Here is a 16,251-nt window from a genome sequence, read left to right as displayed (position 1 = left end):
CACGCCCACCCCAAGCGGGGCCCACGGGACCGGTCACCCAAACGGGGACATGTCCATATGGGGACGGCAGGTGTCAACTGGCTGCCTGGGGATGCGGGGCCACCCGCCTGTGAGGTGGCAGCCACGACGTCCCAAGTCTTCTGAGCGGGAGAGCGGCCTGGGGGGGGTCGCTGACCCGCCCGCCCGAGTCGGGTAGGCCCCCCGCCCGGGGCTCCCTGTCCCCAGGCCCAGCTCGGGGCCCCAGCGCAGCACTGCCCCTGACAGAGGGCCCCATGGCCGGACCCCCGGACCCTCCCCCTCCCGCTGGCCAGGCTTAGGCTCAGGGCCTGGGCTGGGGAGGGGCAGCCCAGCCCGGGATGGGGGGGCTCAGCCCTGCACCCCCCAAGGCCCCGCACTCACTCCGCCTGCTCTGAGCGGTCAGAGGGGCCTCCTCCTGTGGAAGGAGCCAGCTCACTGCGGCGACTGGGGCCCAAGTCAGAGGGAGGAGGGTGCAGCTGCGGACAGAACCCACCGTCAGAGGCAGGACCCGAAGCTCCTTCCTCTGACCAGAAAACCTAAGTGTCTGGAGCCATAGAACAAGACGGGAGAACTCGGGGGGGACCCTGCCCGGGGCTCCTGCACCTGGTGCTCCAGAAGGCCCCATCGTCCCCGCGCTTCCTTCCCGGCTCCCAGTGGTGGCCTGCTGTGACACCACCCCGCACCGCCCGCCAGCTCGCCCCCTCCCAGGCGGGCACTTTGAGGGGCCAGCCGTGCTCTGGCACCGACTCCATCCATGGACGAAGCAGGCAGCCCCCGCCCAGGGCTTGGGTCGGGGAAAAAGAGTGTGTCGGAGGGCAGGCAAGGGGGGGACAGAGGAACAGCGAGTGCCAAGGTCCTGAGGCCGGGGCTGCAGGGCGGCTGGGGGCGAGCCGAGGCCGGGGAGGGAGGGTGGACCGTGTCGGGCCTCCGGGGCCATTTTGAAGGCACCGGCTTTGATGGGACAGGACTTGACTCATAGCGAAGAGAACCTGGCTGCTGAGGACACAGGGAAGGGACTGAGGGCCAGAAGCAGGGAGACGGGTCAGGAGGCTGCAGCGCAACCTAGGCGGGCCCAGGTGGCGGCCTGGGACAGCGGCAGCGGAAGTGCTGAGAGGCGTGGCTCGTGGATGCATTTGGAAGGGAGAACCAGCAGGACTTGCAAATGGACCAAACGTGGGCAGTGAGAGGAAGGGAACGCAGATGGCCAGAGGTGCCGTGGAGACGCCCCGGAGCAGGGGTGGCCACGTGCAGGAACCCAGGGCTCGCGGCGTCTGGACTATAATGCGTTTATAGAGCTTAGAATTGCCACACGTGAGCACATCCACACAGCCCCCTCCCTGCCCTCCTCCCCAAAGCAGCCAGCACCCGGCTTCCACCACACGCGTGCACCGGGCTGCTTTCTTCTACGCTCTGTAGGTGAGACTACATCTCACCGTCATTACATCTCATCTCGCTGGGGCAGCAGCAACCCCTCACTCACCCTGATCACTGTACGATCGATCCTAAGAACACACAACAGCTTGTGTTCCTGTTCTCCTCTTGCTGGGCCTCTGGCTCAGTTCCACTTCTGGACTTTTCTGAGCGATGTTGCTATGTTCATTCTCATGCACATCTTTTGGCACGCACATGCAAGCATTTCTGTCAGGTGTCCACCTAGGGATGAAGTGGCCAGGTCTTAGGACACAAGTCATTCAAAAATCATCACACAGATTTACACTCCCCAACAGGAGTGTGTGAAACACCCCCTCCAATGCTTGGCGGTGCTCATTCCTTCCGTCTTAGCCCATCTATGGATGTGTTGCAGATGAACATGTTGCGGAATTTCATCTGGGTTGGATTTGACTTTCCCTGAGCACTACTTCACACTGACTGGCCGACGGTGGCCCCTTTTGTGAAGTGTCTGCTCACGTCTCTTGCCCACCTGTACTACTGGGATATCTGCCTTCTTCTCACTGATTTTTAGTTCTTTGAATACCTTGGATGTGACCCCTTGGTCAGTTTCTGTGTAGTAAATGTCCTTTCCAGTGGGCAGCCTGCTGTTTTACTTTCATACTGGTTCTTTTTTTTAAAGGAGGGCTTAAAATAGTCCAATTTATCAAAGACGGATGGATCCTTTCTCTATGGCTAGCGTTTATTGTGCTCTGCTTAAGAAATCTTTGCCTGCCAAGGTTGTTTAGGTCGACAGTCTACCTTGAGTTGATTTTTTATATACAGTGAGAAGAAGGAATTGTTTCATGTGCTCCTTGTGGCTGTCCAGATGATCTAGCACCATTTATTGAAAAGACTCCCCCATTAGCCATTGCACTGTGTGCCAACTTGATTAAAGACCGAGTGTCTTTTTGTGCACTTGTGCCTGTGTGCACGTCTGGGTCTGTGCGTTTGTACCTGTGTGTGTATTTCTAAACTCTCTTCTGTTCCATTGGTCTCTCTCTCTATTCACATGCCGGAACCTACTGCCTCCATTGCTATAGCTTTGTGATAAGTTTTGATGTCTACCAACTTTGTTCTTCAAATCGATTATACTTGATCTTTTGCACTTTCTTACAAGACTCAGAGTCAGCTAGTCAATTACACACACACACACACAAAATGCTGCTGAGATTTTGACAGGGATTGCTTGAAATCTAAGCATCAGTTTGGGGAAGATCCACATCTTTCCAAGGTTGAGTATTCTGATCCATGAAACTTCCATACATTTATGTTTTCTTTCATTTCTCTCAATAAGTTTTATAGTTTCCTACTTCAAGGCCTTACATATCTTTCATTACATTTGTTCCTAGGTGCTTGGTTTTTTAATATTATTGTAAATGGTATCATTTTGCAATTTCTCTTATTGTTTGTTGCTAGTATACAGCAATACTTTGTATACAGCAATTTTACTCAAAGCATGTAGTAGTTCTAATAGTTTATCCTTTAATATTTTATAGACACAGAATCATGTCCTTTGTAAAAAATAAGTTTTATTTCTTCCCTTTCCAATCCTTGTTGATTTTCTTTTTTTCTTGTCTTATTGAACTGGCTAGGACTTTCAGCATAATGCTGAAGTCATGACAGTAGCTATCTTGTTTCCTTCCTGATCTCAGAAGAAAAGCTTGCAACATTTTGCAAGCTTTCATTTAATTTTGTTTGCTGTAGAGTGGGGTTTTGTTTGTTGTCACTGCTGCTGTTGTATAGATCCTTTTATTAGATTACAGAACTTCCATTTCGATTTGCTGAGTCTTTTTCATGAATAGTCAATTTTAATATGCCTTATCTGCATCTATTGAAATTACCATGTGATTTTCCTTCTGTATTCAGTTATCATAGTGAATTATATTGATTTGATTTTCAAATGTTACACCACACTTGTATTCCTTGAGTAAATCTAATTTGGCTGTGTTGCATTATCCATTTTATATAGGTATGGATGAATTCCGATTGCTAATATTTTGCTTAGAATTTTTGTATCAATTAGCATAAATGAGACTGGCCTATTGTTATCTTTCCTTTTAATATCCTTATTTTGGTATTAAGGTTATTCTTGGCCTCATAAATCAAGTTGAAAGAGTTTTCTCTTTTTTCCTTCTCTGGAAAGTTTAAGATTGGCATTATGTCTTCCTTAAATGTCAGATAGTATCCGCTAGAAAAGCCAGATGAGTCTGGGAATTTCTATGTGGAAATATTTTAAATTAAATAATCCAGTTTCTTACATACAAAACTATTTATATTTTCTATCTCTTCTTTCATTTTTTGCTAAATTGTGTTTTTCCAGGAATTCTTCCATTACACTTGAATTTTCCAATATATTGCCATAATCTCTTGTTACTGTTTGTAGGCTCTGTAGTAATGTCACCCACCTTTTTCCTGATTCTGATTACCTGCACCTTCTCTCTTATTTCTTGAATATTCTTTAGAGGGAGCTGGGTTTCTGGGATGCCCAAGAACTGTGTCTACCTCTCCATCTCTCCCTCTTTCTCCTCACTCCCTCCTTCTCCAGGGATTTAACTGGACTCTCTTCATACAATCTGTGCTATCCTCTGTCAAAATCAAGCTGCTGCCAGATGAGGAAGTGGTGGTCTACGGCATCCCTTACCTCCAGAATCTTGAAGACATCATCAATGTCTACTCATCCAGGTGAGGCTCAAGGAAGGTCCCAAGAGGTGGTGTCAGCATCTTTCCCCTGCTCTCTCCTCATCCCCAACAGCTCCTCCTCTCAGGAGAGGACCCCATAAAGCATTACTCTGAGGCGCGAGGGACAGGACGGGGTCAAATGTTTGTGGCCAATGGAACCTTACGTTAGAGATGCGAACCCTTCCTTGGGTCATCCAGGGGCAGGCAGGATGTATCTGGGGGTCGTCTTGGAGATTTTCTCCACCACCCTGAAGTCTCTGTTTGGTGTGGAGCCTGCTGTCCAAGGGCCCATAAACCACACCCTCTCCCTGGGCAAACAGCACACACCTGTTCTATCCACTGCCCTCTGCCTCCTGCCCCAGGACCATGCAGAACTACCTGGTCTGGCGCCTGGTGCTGGACCGCATCAGCAGCCTGAGCCAGAGGTTCAAGGATGCACGCGCAAACTACCGCAAGGTGAGCGACGCCCTGCCCCTGCACCGAGCCTGGCCTGTTTCCTTGATAACACTGACCACCTGCTGTGGGCCTGCACCAAGGTCCACCCTGGGATCAGAGCTGTGATCCAGGCTCATGAGACACGCCCTCTTGGGGCAGCCTAACAATAAGCCATCGACAAAGCACAATCTGCTCTTTCAAGACCAGCAAGTAGGATGTGAGGGGAGGGGGTGAGGGCAGGGAGAGCCTCTCTGTGAAAGTGACCATGGAGACCTCAAGGCACGAATGACCCAGGCCAGATTCCCAGGAGCAGAAACAGCTAGTGCAGAGGTCCTGGGGCAGGGACCCCGGGGTCACATGGGGGAAGGAAGGAGATGAGGTCGCAGAGGAGGGGGAGGCAACCATGGGCCGGAGCAGCATGCGGATTCCACGTGCACTGAGAGCCACTGGGGTGTTAAGAGTGGGAACCACAGTCCGAAGTCCCGCTGGTGTGGTCATTCTGGCTGCTGCGGGGGCACAGGCCGAGTGGAGGCAAGTGCCATCATCGGGGGGGGGGGGGGAGGGGGGGGAGGGTGGACCAGGGCGTCGGCACTAGATGGAGGCGCTGACAACAGGCAGTTGAGGTGTGGATGGGGGGCGGGGGGGGATGAGGAACGGGGGAGTCGGGGGCCTCTGAGGTTCTTCACCAGGGACATGGGGTGGGCAGGGATCCGGCCCCGATCGGGGAGATGGGGGCAGAACAGGTTGTGGCGACCAGGCCTCCTGCTTTGCCGTCTTGGGCTGAGGACACTACGAGCCAAGCATGGAGCAGGGAGCTGAAGCCCAGAGCTCAGAGGACAGAGAATGAGTCACACTGACTTCCTAAGAGGCAGCAAACCCCACAGCCCCGGAACGTGTGGCCAGATGCTGGGCGGAGCTCCGAGGTGGCCAGGATGTGGGGCCAGAAATCTGACGGGGGACACATTTCCATCTTGTGCCCTGTGTCCCCAGGGACAGACGGGCACACATTCTCATCGTCATTCTGGAGATGGGAAAACCAGGGCCCAGACAGCTGGCGGCTCACGGCTGAGCTAGACAAGGCCCCTAAGGTCAATGCCAGCCTGTGCTTTGGGGTAGGGCTGGAGTCCTTGAGAGCCGACTCGGCCAGACAGCCAGGCCAGGGTGGCAGGGACAGGGGACAAGGAAGAACTCGGGGCCGGGCAGGGCACCCGCACCCCGGGGTCGGCCTGGGCCGGGAGTCCAGGCCTCCAAACTGCACACCCGGTCCTCCCACACCAGGGGTGGTGTTCAAAGGGAGTGTCTGAGTTCACCAATGTCCCCCACTGGCCCCTGGGCACGCTGGGGCCAAGGCCAGGGAAGCAGACGTTGGTAAACGTGGTGAAATGAAACGTGCCAGGCGCTGTACGGCACGACGGTAGAGGTGCGCTGGCGGGAGTGCGTCAGCTACGTCAACAGTAACATGGAGAGCGCTGTGGGCTCACTCTACGTCAAGGAGGCCTTCCCCGGGGACAGCAAGAATATGGTACGTGCCTGGCGACCCCACCCTGGGCCAGGGGACACCAGCCCGTGGCACCTCTCGCCCCAGCAGCGCCTCTGTGCTCAGCGGTACCGGGGAGCACGTGTTTGCCCGGCGCCCCATCACACAGCGGGATGTGGGGAAGCCTTGCCCGCCCCAGGCCTCTGGCCCCCCAACAGCTATCGGCCCCGACCCCCAGCCCCACGAGCCTGCCTGGGAAGGGGACAAGTTGTACGAGGCGTGAGTCCAGGGCCTGGCAGGCCCTAGGCCCACCCAGGACAAAGTGCTGCCGTGGGGACCCTGTCCCAGGGGGTCAGATCCCGCCCCCAACCCCCCACCACGTTCGGAGTGGCCCCCTGCAGAGACCCCAGTGCCGATCAGCCAGGCACCAGGGTCATGCGCTCCCCCCAGGTCGGAGAGCTCATCGACAAGCTGCGGGCAGTGTTCGTGGAGACCCTGGACGAGCTGAGCTGGATGGATGAGTCATCCAAGAAGAAAGCCCAGGAGAAGGTGGGCAGGAGGCTGGGGGAGGGTGGCCCCAGTGCGAGGGGCACAGGGTAATCATCGCCACCCCTTCTTCAGAGATGAGCCTGGGGGGTGGGGGGCTCGCTCGTGAAGGGGCTGTGGGCAGAGGTGAGACCCCCCAGCACCCCCGCAATGGGTGGGGGTGGCCACGGCCACAGGGAGCAGGAGCCCCTCCGGGCTAGTGTGACAGACAGCAGCCAAGCAGCTCTGCCCGGCCCACCCCCACCCCCACAGACCCCTGGCTGGCGGCCGGGTGCGAAGGTCGGTCTCTGGTCGAGCCCTTCCACGTTCTGTCCCCATTAGCCTCCCCACAGCCTGCAAGGAGGGCAAGTCCCTTAGCCCCTTACCCACGTGGAGGGGGCAAAGCCAGGATGCCCACAGTGGGGTGGGCATGGACCGGCCCCCCTCTCGTCCCTAGGCCATGAGCATCCGGGAGCAGATTGGGTATCCCGACTACATCCTGGAGGAGGGGAACAAGCACCTGGATGAGGAGTATTCCGATGTGCGTGCCACCCCAGACAGCCCACCTGTCCCCTCGCCCCAGCCCAACCCGCCCCTGAACCAGCCCCCAAGGACCCTGGGCCCTCAACTACCGGGGGTGGATTCCGTCCATAACTCAGCCACCTGGCCACATGCTCTAGGGGCTCTAGCATCACCTTCCATTACAGGTGGGGAAACCACGGCCGGGAGGGCCTTGGATCTCGCCCAGTAAATGCACAGAGCTGGGGTTGGCCCCTAATCCACCTGCATCCAGAGCCTGTGGGCCACATTTGGGACTGCCTGGCGAGTCCTGAGGCCAGTCCCCAGCTGCCCTTGACCTCCCTTACCCCCGGGCCCCTCGAGGACCCCGCACGCATGCCCACCCGTCTCCTGTAGCTGAACTTCTCGGAGCACCTGTACTTTGAGAACGGATTGCAGAATCTCAAGGCCGGCGCCCAGCGGAGCCTCAAGAAGCTTCGGGAGAAGGTGGACCAAAACCTGTGAGTGGGGATGGCATGGGGGCGGGGGGGAAATGGGCCAGCGGGGGAGGGTGGTGGGTCTGACTCAGAGCCCCCCTGCACCCGCCCTCTGCTTGTGGGGTCCCAGGGAGAAGCCAGGGCTTTGGACTGGCCTAGACCCTGCCCTGGCCGTTGGCCGTGCTGGCCTCGTGGCATGACCGCTATGCATGGGTCAGGGTGGGCTCTGGTCAGCCGAGTAGGGGGACCTGGAGGGCAGGTCCGGGAGACCTGGGCTCTGAATGACCCACTTGCCTATTACAGCTGGATCATCGGGCCCGCCGTGGTGAATGCGTTCTACTCCCCAAACCGAAACCAGATTGGTATGTTCACCCCGCCCCCCACGAGCCCTGCCCTCTTGCCTTCGGAGCCTAGGTTTTCTCCTCTGTAAAATGGGGCAGGGGATCATAACCTTTACCTCCCCGGCTGTGAGGTTAAATGACAGGACGCCTGGGTGTGCCCACCCCGAGCCTGGCACACAGGTGTGCTCACCCAGCTCATTCCGTCCCCCACCGCCTCCCCACCGCAGTGTTTCCCGCCGGGATCCTCCAGCCCCCTTTCTTCAGCAAGGAGCAGCCACAGGCCTTGAACTTTGGGGGCATCGGGATGGTGATTGGGCACGAGATCACCCATGGCTTTGATGACAACGGTACGGGGCTGTCTGGGGGTCAGAGCTGCACCTCCAGTCACAAACACACCCTGCCTACCGCTGCGCGGGGGCCCCCTGCCTGGTTCCTGCCCGGTTCCAGGGGCCTCCAGCTGCCACCGAGGCTGGCTTTCCCATAGGGCTAGACCTCTGAAACCTTCTGAGGGCAGCCCCGTGTCCCCAGGGCCCAGTGCTCCCCTCCCCTGGGGTTTAGAGAGCGTGGACGCCACCGCACGGGTCCTTAGTCCACGGTGCCTCTGGGGTCCTGTGACCCAAGACCCCAGGCCCTGACCTGGGGGATGGCATGGACACCACTGAAGCCTTCCGTCCCCCAGGGCCCGAGCAGCCCCGTGACAGGGGGCCCATTCTCTGCTCACGTGAGCTCTAGACACCGGGGTTCCCGGGAGGACGTGGGGGAGAGGCTGGCGCTGGGCAGGCCGGGCCTCGTGGGCAGCCCCCCGCCCCCGTCCAGGCCGGAACTTCGACAAGAACGGCAACATGATGGACTGGTGGAGTAACTTCTCGGCGCAGCACTTCCGCAAGCGGTCGGAGTGCATGGTCTACCAGTATGGCAACTACTCCTGGGACCTGGCCGACGACCAGAACGTGAGTGGCCACGGCCCGGACACACCGCAGCCCTGGCCTGGGGGAGGGCGGAGGAGGGGAGCCCAGGCGCCCCGCCATCCTGTCTCCCGCCTGCAGGTCAATGGCTTCAGTACCCTCGGGGAAAACATCGCAGACAATGGAGGGGTGCGGCAGGCCTACAAGGTGCGTCCAAGCAGGGCCCCCGAGGAGGTGGGGCGGGGAACAACCAGGTCCAGGCAGGGACGGCCCCTCAGCGCGGCAGGGACTGACCCCCTCCCAAGCCCAGGCAGATCCTGGGACCCTTCTCCATCTGACGGGGAGGCGGCAGAGCCCTGGGGGAGCCTGCCGGCCACAGGCGGGCAGGCCCACGCTTTACCCCAACCTTAGCTGAGGCCTCCGCGCTCTGGGGAGACCACTGTCCACTGCCAAGGCAGTGACGGTCACTGCACGCCCGCCAGTCTCAGCAACACCCCTGCACCAGCAGCCTCGGGCACTGGGTGTCGGGTGCTCATTCATGTGGCGGGCTGCCCGGGCCGTGGGCTCCCACCGAGCCCGGGGTGGGCGCTCAGATGGTCCCTGGGGTTCTCAGAGGCCCCACGCTGCAGGGGCAGGACCCCCACCGGAGGAGGCCCGAAAGCCAGACCTCCCTTCCACCCCGATCCAAGGACCCCGGAGTCCTGGCCAGCCCGGTGCTGCCCCCAGGAGGGCAGGCCCTGGCCCAGCACCCGTTTGGTGCCTGCAGGCTTACCTGAAGTGGGTGGCGGAAGGCGGCAAGGACCAGCAGCTGCCGGGACTGGAGCTGACCTACGAGCAGCTGTTCTTCATCAGCTACGCACAGGTGCGAGACAGTCCCCTGCCCCACTGGCTGGAAACCGGCTCCCCACTTACATCCTTGGCGAGCCCCCACGAACGCACGCCTCCAGGGACACCCTGGCGGGCAAGCCAGGCAGAACCAGAACTAGTGCGCCAGGAAGGCTTCCTGGAGGGAAAGGATGGTGGTGGCGTGGGAGCTGGGGAAGATTCAGATGTTGCTGTGGAAGGAGCAGGGCGACCCGCTGGCTTCCCTCCCCCCACCCAAGAAGGAGCAGCGGGGGCCCTGGCGAGACTCCTTTGTGCCCAGAGAGAAACCAGGACGCACTCCCTCCGCGCCACAGCCCTAGGGGCGCCCGCCTCCCCAGGCCCGCGCCGCCCCCTCCAGGATGCCCTCTGGTCCTCCATGCCCCTGCACGCCATCCCCCCCGCCCCTCCTCCAAGTCCCGCGGCCACGCCCCTCGTGCGCCCACAGGTGTGGTGCGGCTCCTACCGGCCCGAGTTCGCCATCCAGTCCATCAAGACTGACGTCCACAGCCCCCTAAAGTACAGGCAAGTGGCCCCCCGCGCCCCCGCGCCCCGAGCCCGGGCCGGCGCCGTCTCAGGCCCCTCCGTCCACCCGCAGGGTGCTGGGCTCGCTGCAGAACCTGGCCGCCTTCGCGGACGCGTTCCACTGCGCGCGGGGCTCCCCCATGCACCCGAAGGTGCGATGCCGCGTCTGGTAGCCAAGGCCGAGCCGCGCTGCGCGGCCCACGCCCTCCCGCCGACCCGAGGTGTCCCGTCCGCGCGGAGACGGTGTTGCCAGCGGGGACCGGCGTGCGCCCCGCTCCCAGCGGCCGACCCACCCGCGCCGCGCCCAGCCTCCGTGCCTGGCCTGGAGCGCGACCCCGGCCCTGAGCCCCCTCCGCGCCCGCCCGCGAGGGTCTACACCGCCCACCGCAGCCCTGTAGACACAGTTATCGGTCTTCTGCCCGCTCTCCAAAGCGCGTCCTCCTCAGATGTCCACGAGCTTCAGACTTGAGCTAAGTAAACGCTTAAAAGCAGTCGGCTGCCTTGTCTGTGTAGCAGGGCCCGGGGCCGGCCGTCGGGGTGACAGTACCTGAGAAAGTGCCCCACTCTCCCGCTGCACCTGCCGCTGACTGCTGGTGGCCAAGTGAGGAAATGGTAGGGCGCTCCTGACAATCTGCCCAGGGTCTCTGTGCTGGGGGCACAGCAATGATCACGATGCCCCCAAGTGCCCGCCCTCGGGGGTCACAGTTCAGGTAGGGAGAGGGGCTCCTGACCCAGGAAGGAGCCGAGTTCCAGGAGGGGGGCGGGGGGATCCGAGCTGCAGCCCAGAATCTGGATTTTGGGTTTTGTGTAACTGGAAGCCAGTGAGGGGTTAAACCTTGTCACCTGCCGAGTTTTTAAATGACCACAGAGACTCTGTTGGGGGCCGGGGACGCTGGGACGCCAGCTAGAAGGCCACTGTGGTTGTCCAGGTCTGGACCAGGGGGCATGAAGGGTGCTGAGAAAGTCATCTGAACTCAGACGAGAGAGAGCTCCTGACAGGGCAGGACAGGAGTTCTGCTCTAAACCTGTTAGGTTTGAGGTGCTTGTCACCTCCCCCTCTCGTGACAGGGGCATCGGGGGAGCTGGACAATCCCTCCAGGCTAGCCCCCACCCCCAGCAGGGCGCACGTGACGAGTCTCACGTGAGTAAAGGGCCTGCCGGCAGAGCAGCCCTTTCCCTAAAAGTCCCCGACTGTCCACCAGACTCCAGCGGGTGGAATGGAAACCATCTCCTCTCCGGAAACCATTAGCTCCCACTGGACGTGAGCTCTGACCCCCACCCCTCCAGGCCAGGCTCCCGCCTGGGGCTTGGGGAGTTTCCTCACTATGAGACGGAGCCCATGCCACCCTCGTCTCCCACACCCTGGACCTGTGCTCAGACCCCTGACCCACATGTGCCAAAGGCCTGAGGTCTCCAGGGAGGCTGCAGGGGCGCGTCCACCACCACCAACCCACCAGGGAAAGCGACTCTGCTAGCGGGGAAGGTGACGCCTCGGGATGCATGACCACCCCCCTGGCCTGGATGAAACCAAGAGCGATCAAGGCCGGGGTGGCCAGGGCTGCCAAGGACGCAAGATTCAGAGGCAATGAAGAAACACTGTCCAGAAACTGCAGTTTAATGCTCGTCGCTGCCTGCAGACCAGGCAGAGTTCAGCCCCAGCCCAGAAATTCTGGAATTTGTTCACATCCAACTCCCAGTGTGCCCAGGGCAGGAGACGCCGCCCAGATCCTTGGAGGCCCGGGGCCTTCACCTTGAGCACGCCTCCTCATCACACTGCGGAGCCAGCAGAGGCCCCATCAGCCTGGTCACACTCCCTGGGCCAAGAGCAGCTGATCCCACCCTCCAGGGGTCTGTGGCCCACGTGGAAGAGAAGGAGTGTGCTGGACAGTCCCCTCCATTCGGGGCACAGGAGGGAGGCCACCAGCACCATGCTAAACTAACATGGGCAATGGTCACCTGGGACAAGCCCCAGCCCTCCCAGGCGGAGAGGACGGGCCCCTCCTCTGCCTTGCAGCCCCTGACCAGCCCCCTGTCCCCTGGAGAGGGCCCTGCTGTGCCTGCCCATCTGACCACCCTGCCCCTGGCCCGTCACCGCAAAGTGGGGTGGCAGTGACATCCTGGGGCTGCTGTGAGCCCAGAATCACCTAAAGCCAACAAGGTCCAGCTCAGCATCTGGCCACAGCAAGTGCTCAACCCAGGGGAGTTGGTGGGGGGGTGGGGGGGCATTGTTAGTGCGGTGCCCGCCCCAGGCCTGGGCTCACCTTGGGCGGCTCACTGGTACAGACCTCCGCAGAGATGCCCAGGGCCTGCAGGATGCTCTCCTGGGGGGCGTAGTCACCTGGAGACTTCTGGACAAAGTGTAGCAGCACTTTGTCACCACCTGCAGCCGGCGGGGGGGGTGGTCGTCAGGGTGCCCCTGTGTGGCCACTACCCCACCTGGTTACACTGAGATGAGTGAGCTCTTCTGGCCACACCCCGCCCAGCTAGGATGACACTCAGAGCTGGGCCACTCCACCAAGGGGGTAACTGTGCCGAGATCAATAAGCCGGAGGGAGGGAGGGGCAGGGCAGGGTCAAGTTCATCAAGACCTTTTTGAGTATGCGGCCCCACACCCCCGACCCCGTACCCCCGACCCCGTGACCACGCGGTGGCCCCTGACGCCCCTCCCCTGGCCCACCTTTGGCAACCACCAGCAGCCCTCCGCTCTGCAGCAGATCCCCGGAGAGATTCCCCTGGATGCCGACAGCCTTGGCCTGGGGGGAGGGGAGCAGGCCCAGGTCAGTCCTAGACAGAAGCCCCTGCACCTGAGTCCCACACGACCTTGGCCGTCACAAACCTTGGCGGCCACGTCACGAACAGGCTTCCCCAGGGCGGCCGGCAGGATGCTCAAGCTGTTGTACCTGCCAAGACACAGCTGGCTTGTCCAGGCTCTGACCCTGCACCAAAGACTGAGCCCCAGCGCCTGCCCCCAGTCTCTACACAGACCAGTTCCGACAAGCAGGCCCCACCCCATCTCACCAGGGGCTCAGGAGGCACGGGGCAGCCAGGCCAGCAGCTGGCCCAGCCAGGAGCAGCTGCCAGAGCCATGGGGCACCCAGCCTGTGGGCTGGCAGGCCTGGGGCCCCACAGAGGGTGTGGGGAGTGCGGACTGGGTGAACCCGGGGGTTCTCGCTCAGCTGGCACTGCCAATCAGACGAGGCGGCCAGCCTGTGGCAGATGCACCGAGGTGGCTAGGGCGGCCCCTGACTGGAGTGCTAGGCCCGGGTGCCCTCTGCAGCCAGCTGTGGGGAGGCCCTGGGTGAGAAGCCTAACCTACAGCCCATAATAGACACTCGACACCCAAAAGAGAGCCCGGCAGGGCTGGCTGGAGCAGTGGATGCCCCCAGAGCCCGCGTGGCCAGGGAGAGGCGGGAGGGGAGAAGAGGAAGAAGGGAGCGGTGGCGCCCCGAGCCCCCAGCTCACCGCTTGAAGCCCAGCTCCTTGTAAAACTGCTTGCTCTCATCCAGGTAGAGCTCTGAAAAGCAGAGGCCACAGGTGGGCGCCCCAGGCCACCTGCCCCCCTGGCTCACCCTCCTACATCCGCCCTTCTGTCCACCCTTGGTACCCAGCTCGCCCACTAAGGACCAGGAGGGGCAGAGCAGGGCTGACTGTCCCCAGTGTTAGAGGAGAGGCAAAGGCCCAGAAGTACAGGTGGAAAGGGAGAAGCAGGACTTGTCTGGACTCTGCCACTGGGCCCAGGGCTCTGTGAGGGTAGGGGTCGAGCGGGGTGGGGTCAGGAGGCAGCGCAGCCTGGGCTCTGGTCCCAGATACTCCTTGGGGAAAGCATTAGGGGAAGTTCAGAATCTGGCTCCTGGGGAGGCGAGGAGCTGGCAGCTGACCCAGTAAAGACCTTTGGCCTGGATTGCAGGCCAGAGTCACCACTGAGCCCTCCACAGTGGGAAGAACATCATGTCTGGGGCAAGCGGGTAGAGGCCACAGCCGGAGAAGGTAGGGGAGGGGCGGGGAAGGGAGGGGAGGGGACACAGGAGCCTATCAAGGCCGCTCCTGGAGAGAGAAGGGCCTAGGCTGGGCAAGAAGGAGGCAGCGAATGCCCTGAGTTTGAGGAGGGGTCTCAGGGCGGGTTGGGCAGTTGTGGGGGGAGGGTGTGTGCTGCAGGGGGAGGAGGGTGGGGAGTGCAGGCACCTCCCGCGAAGTAGCCACCGTCCAGGAACTCCTGCAGGCCCAGGGCCTCGGGCCCCACGCCCACCAGGCGCACGCCGTGCTGGTCCAGGAGCCCCTTCAGGCTGCTGAGGTCCCGGGCGATCCAGCGACACACCATGCAGCCGAAGCGCCGCAGGCCGGCCACCACGCACGCCTGCTCCTGCCACAAGCTCCGCAGCTCCACGGCCTGCGCCGGGGCGGGTGAGGGGCGCCGCCGGACCACCGCCCGTGCGCACGTCCTCACCCCTGGCCCCGCTCCCGCGCCCCGTGCCCCCGGCCAGCGCCGCGCACGCCCAGCCTGCGCCCCCAGCTCCGCCCTGTGCCCCGGCGCCGGCCTCGGATGCCGCTGCCAGGTGCCGGGGCGCACCCACCACCCTGAGCCCGTCCAGCCTCACCTCCCCGGTCACCGCGTGCTTCAGGACACACGCGCCCACGCGGGAAAGGTCCACCGTGCTCATGGCGGCTGCCGCCCCGGATCCCAGCAGCAAGCCCGCTCTCCAGCAGTCCGCTCAGCCTTCCGTCCGGCGCGCGGCCCGGCTCCGCCCCGGACACGCCCCCAGACCACCGCCCCGGCCCACCCCCTCCGCCCTGGCCCCTGCCCCGGCACCGGCCCCGCCTACCGCAGCTGCCCGTAAGCAAAATAGGCTCCCGGTCACGCAGTTTGTATATGCATGAGCCCGTCAGCCAATGGCGCCGCTGGTAGTGGGCGGAGCTTGGCGTCTGGGCTGCAGGCACGCGGTGCGCCTGCGCAGAGTGCAGCGCCCGGCCTGGGGCGGGGTCAGTCGTGGAGTGCGGGAGTGATAAGGGACGGAGCGGTGGGGGTCCCGGGGTTCCGGCGGGGGTCCCATCTGGTGGAGGAGTCCGAGGGCTTAGCTTTTCCCTTGGTCTTGTTTCATCTTGAAAATCCATGAGAAAGCAGCGTTTTCTCAGTTACACGTCCGTGTTGGCTTTAATCATAAAATACTGTCAATTTCATGCCAGCTAAATATCTGCCTTTAACCCCCAAACTTTGGGTGAAAGGGACCCGAAAGGGATAACAGCAGTTTACTAGGTGCCTTGCCAATTTGTCTCGTTTTTTCCTCGCGACAGCCCTCTGACACCTTTCAGTATCACCCAATCTTACGGATGAGGGCCCTTGGCACAGAGGCTGAGGGGTGGAGCAAGGCAACTCGGACCGGACCGCGGGATCCCACCTGGGCATGGCCCGCCCCCCTCCGAGGGACTGCGGTTCCTGGCACTCGGCCTCACTCCCCAGGGCCCACAGACAGCTCCAGGCCCTGGACTAGACTGGAGAATGAAGGGGCAGCAAGCAGACTGCCCTGGGTTTGGGGAGGGGGGAGTCCCCCTCTTGATACCACACTGTATGCCACAGGACCTCCCAAGAGAGAGGGGAAAAACTGAGACCCAAGGGGGTGCTGCTGCCTCCTTAGCCTGCCCTTGGGCCTGGGAGGATGAGGGTGCTGGGAGTGGCTGAAGGTCCAGGCCCCAAAACCAAGTTACTACGCCAAAAAGAGAAGGATTTCAGTTTCTGGGTATTGAAGGCAGAAAGGGCAGGCCATGCAGAAACTAGTAGCAGCAGGGGGCCCTTTGCCCAGCAGGGAAGGAGAAACAAGGGGAAAATGCCACAGTTCCCAAACCCAGCAGTGCAGCCCCCGGAGGCCGAGGCACCTCCCGGATCTCTGTGAGCATCAGGCATCCTGGTGCCACGTGTGCTGGTCTACATCCCGCCTCTCCTCTCTCCAAAGTGCAGCAGCCCTTTTGAAATGGAAGCAAACCCCGGGACCAGCAGCACGACGTCACATGACATGTTCCTACTGGAGCATTTATCTTGTGGTTACCATCCCCGTCGTTCCTGTGGG

General features: G+C 61.1%; 2 protein-coding genes across 5 annotated transcripts in view; one reads left to right on the top strand and one right to left on the bottom strand.

The window, feature by feature from the left end:
• Nucleotides 1-10,605, top strand: part of MMEL1 (membrane metalloendopeptidase like 1) — a 42,513-nt gene extending 31,908 nt beyond the window's left edge. The window contains exons 10-22 of one of the 3 annotated variants that reach the window (XM_057556992.1): nucleotides 3,995-4,131; nucleotides 4,491-4,584; nucleotides 5,960-6,085; nucleotides 6,491-6,589; nucleotides 7,023-7,106; nucleotides 7,481-7,584; nucleotides 7,864-7,922; nucleotides 8,129-8,248; nucleotides 8,718-8,851; nucleotides 8,948-9,013; nucleotides 9,573-9,668; nucleotides 10,116-10,192; nucleotides 10,266-10,605. In XM_057556992.1, coding sequence (XP_057412975.1) covers nucleotides 3,995-4,131; nucleotides 4,491-4,584; nucleotides 5,960-6,085; nucleotides 6,491-6,589; nucleotides 7,023-7,106; nucleotides 7,481-7,584; nucleotides 7,864-7,922; nucleotides 8,129-8,248; nucleotides 8,718-8,851; nucleotides 8,948-9,013; nucleotides 9,573-9,668; nucleotides 10,116-10,192; nucleotides 10,266-10,365 — 1,296 coding nt within the window. In that variant the 3' untranslated portion in view covers nucleotides 10,366-10,605. Of the gene's footprint in view, nucleotides 1-3,994; nucleotides 4,132-4,490; nucleotides 4,585-5,959; nucleotides 6,086-6,490; nucleotides 6,590-7,022; nucleotides 7,107-7,480; nucleotides 7,585-7,863; nucleotides 7,923-8,128; nucleotides 8,249-8,717; nucleotides 8,852-8,947; nucleotides 9,014-9,421; nucleotides 9,669-10,115; nucleotides 10,193-10,265 lie in introns of those variants that run through there. The other 2 variants (XM_057556985.1, XM_057556987.1) reach the window with 2 other exon arrangements.
• A 1,186-nt stretch (nucleotides 10,606-11,791) lies between these two features.
• Nucleotides 11,792-14,950, bottom strand: PRXL2B (peroxiredoxin like 2B). Of its 2 annotated transcripts, none has more exons than XM_057553241.1 (7): nucleotides 14,788-14,950; nucleotides 14,375-14,579; nucleotides 13,655-13,706; nucleotides 13,029-13,092; nucleotides 12,870-12,945; nucleotides 12,478-12,572; nucleotides 11,792-11,965 (listed from the first exon to the last, which is right to left on the bottom strand). In XM_057553241.1, the coding sequence occupies exons 1-7, from the start codon at nucleotides 14,848-14,850 to the stop codon at nucleotides 11,939-11,941; spliced, it is 582 nt and encodes a 193-aa protein (XP_057409224.1). In that variant the 5' UTR covers nucleotides 14,851-14,950; the 3' UTR covers nucleotides 11,792-11,938. The 2 variants fall into 2 exon arrangements, with proteins under 2 accessions (XP_057409224.1, XP_057409221.1); XM_057553238.1 differs by having other exon boundaries at nucleotides 12,454-12,572; nucleotides 14,788-14,949.
• Between the last annotated feature and the right edge of the window lie 1,301 nt (nucleotides 14,951-16,251).

The sequence above is a fragment of the Balaenoptera acutorostrata genome, chromosome 1, assembly GCF_949987535.1.
Source record: "Balaenoptera acutorostrata chromosome 1, mBalAcu1.1, whole genome shotgun sequence".
In the NCBI taxonomy this organism is placed as follows: domain Eukaryota; kingdom Metazoa; phylum Chordata; class Mammalia; order Artiodactyla; family Balaenopteridae; genus Balaenoptera; species Balaenoptera acutorostrata.
The sequence above is the reverse complement of the archived record's forward strand: the minus strand, read 5'-3'. Positions and strand labels throughout refer to the sequence as shown.

What these genes read in the sequence shown, in the direction of transcription:
- PRXL2B (XM_057553238.1), bottom strand. Translation starts at nt 14,850, where the DNA reads ATGAGCACGGTGGACCTTTCCCGCGTGGGCGCGTGTGTCCTGAAGCAC. An exon ending in CGGTGGCTACTTCGCGGGAG is followed by an intron (nt 13,707 to 14,374) that starts GTGCCTGCACTC and finishes TCTGCTTTTCAG; the next exon opens with AGCTCTACCTGGATGAGAGC. An exon ending in GCTGCTGGTGGTTGCCAAAG is followed by an intron (nt 12,573 to 12,869) that starts GTGGGCCAGGGG and finishes CGCCGGCTGCAG; the next exon opens with GTGGTGACAAAGTGCTGCTA.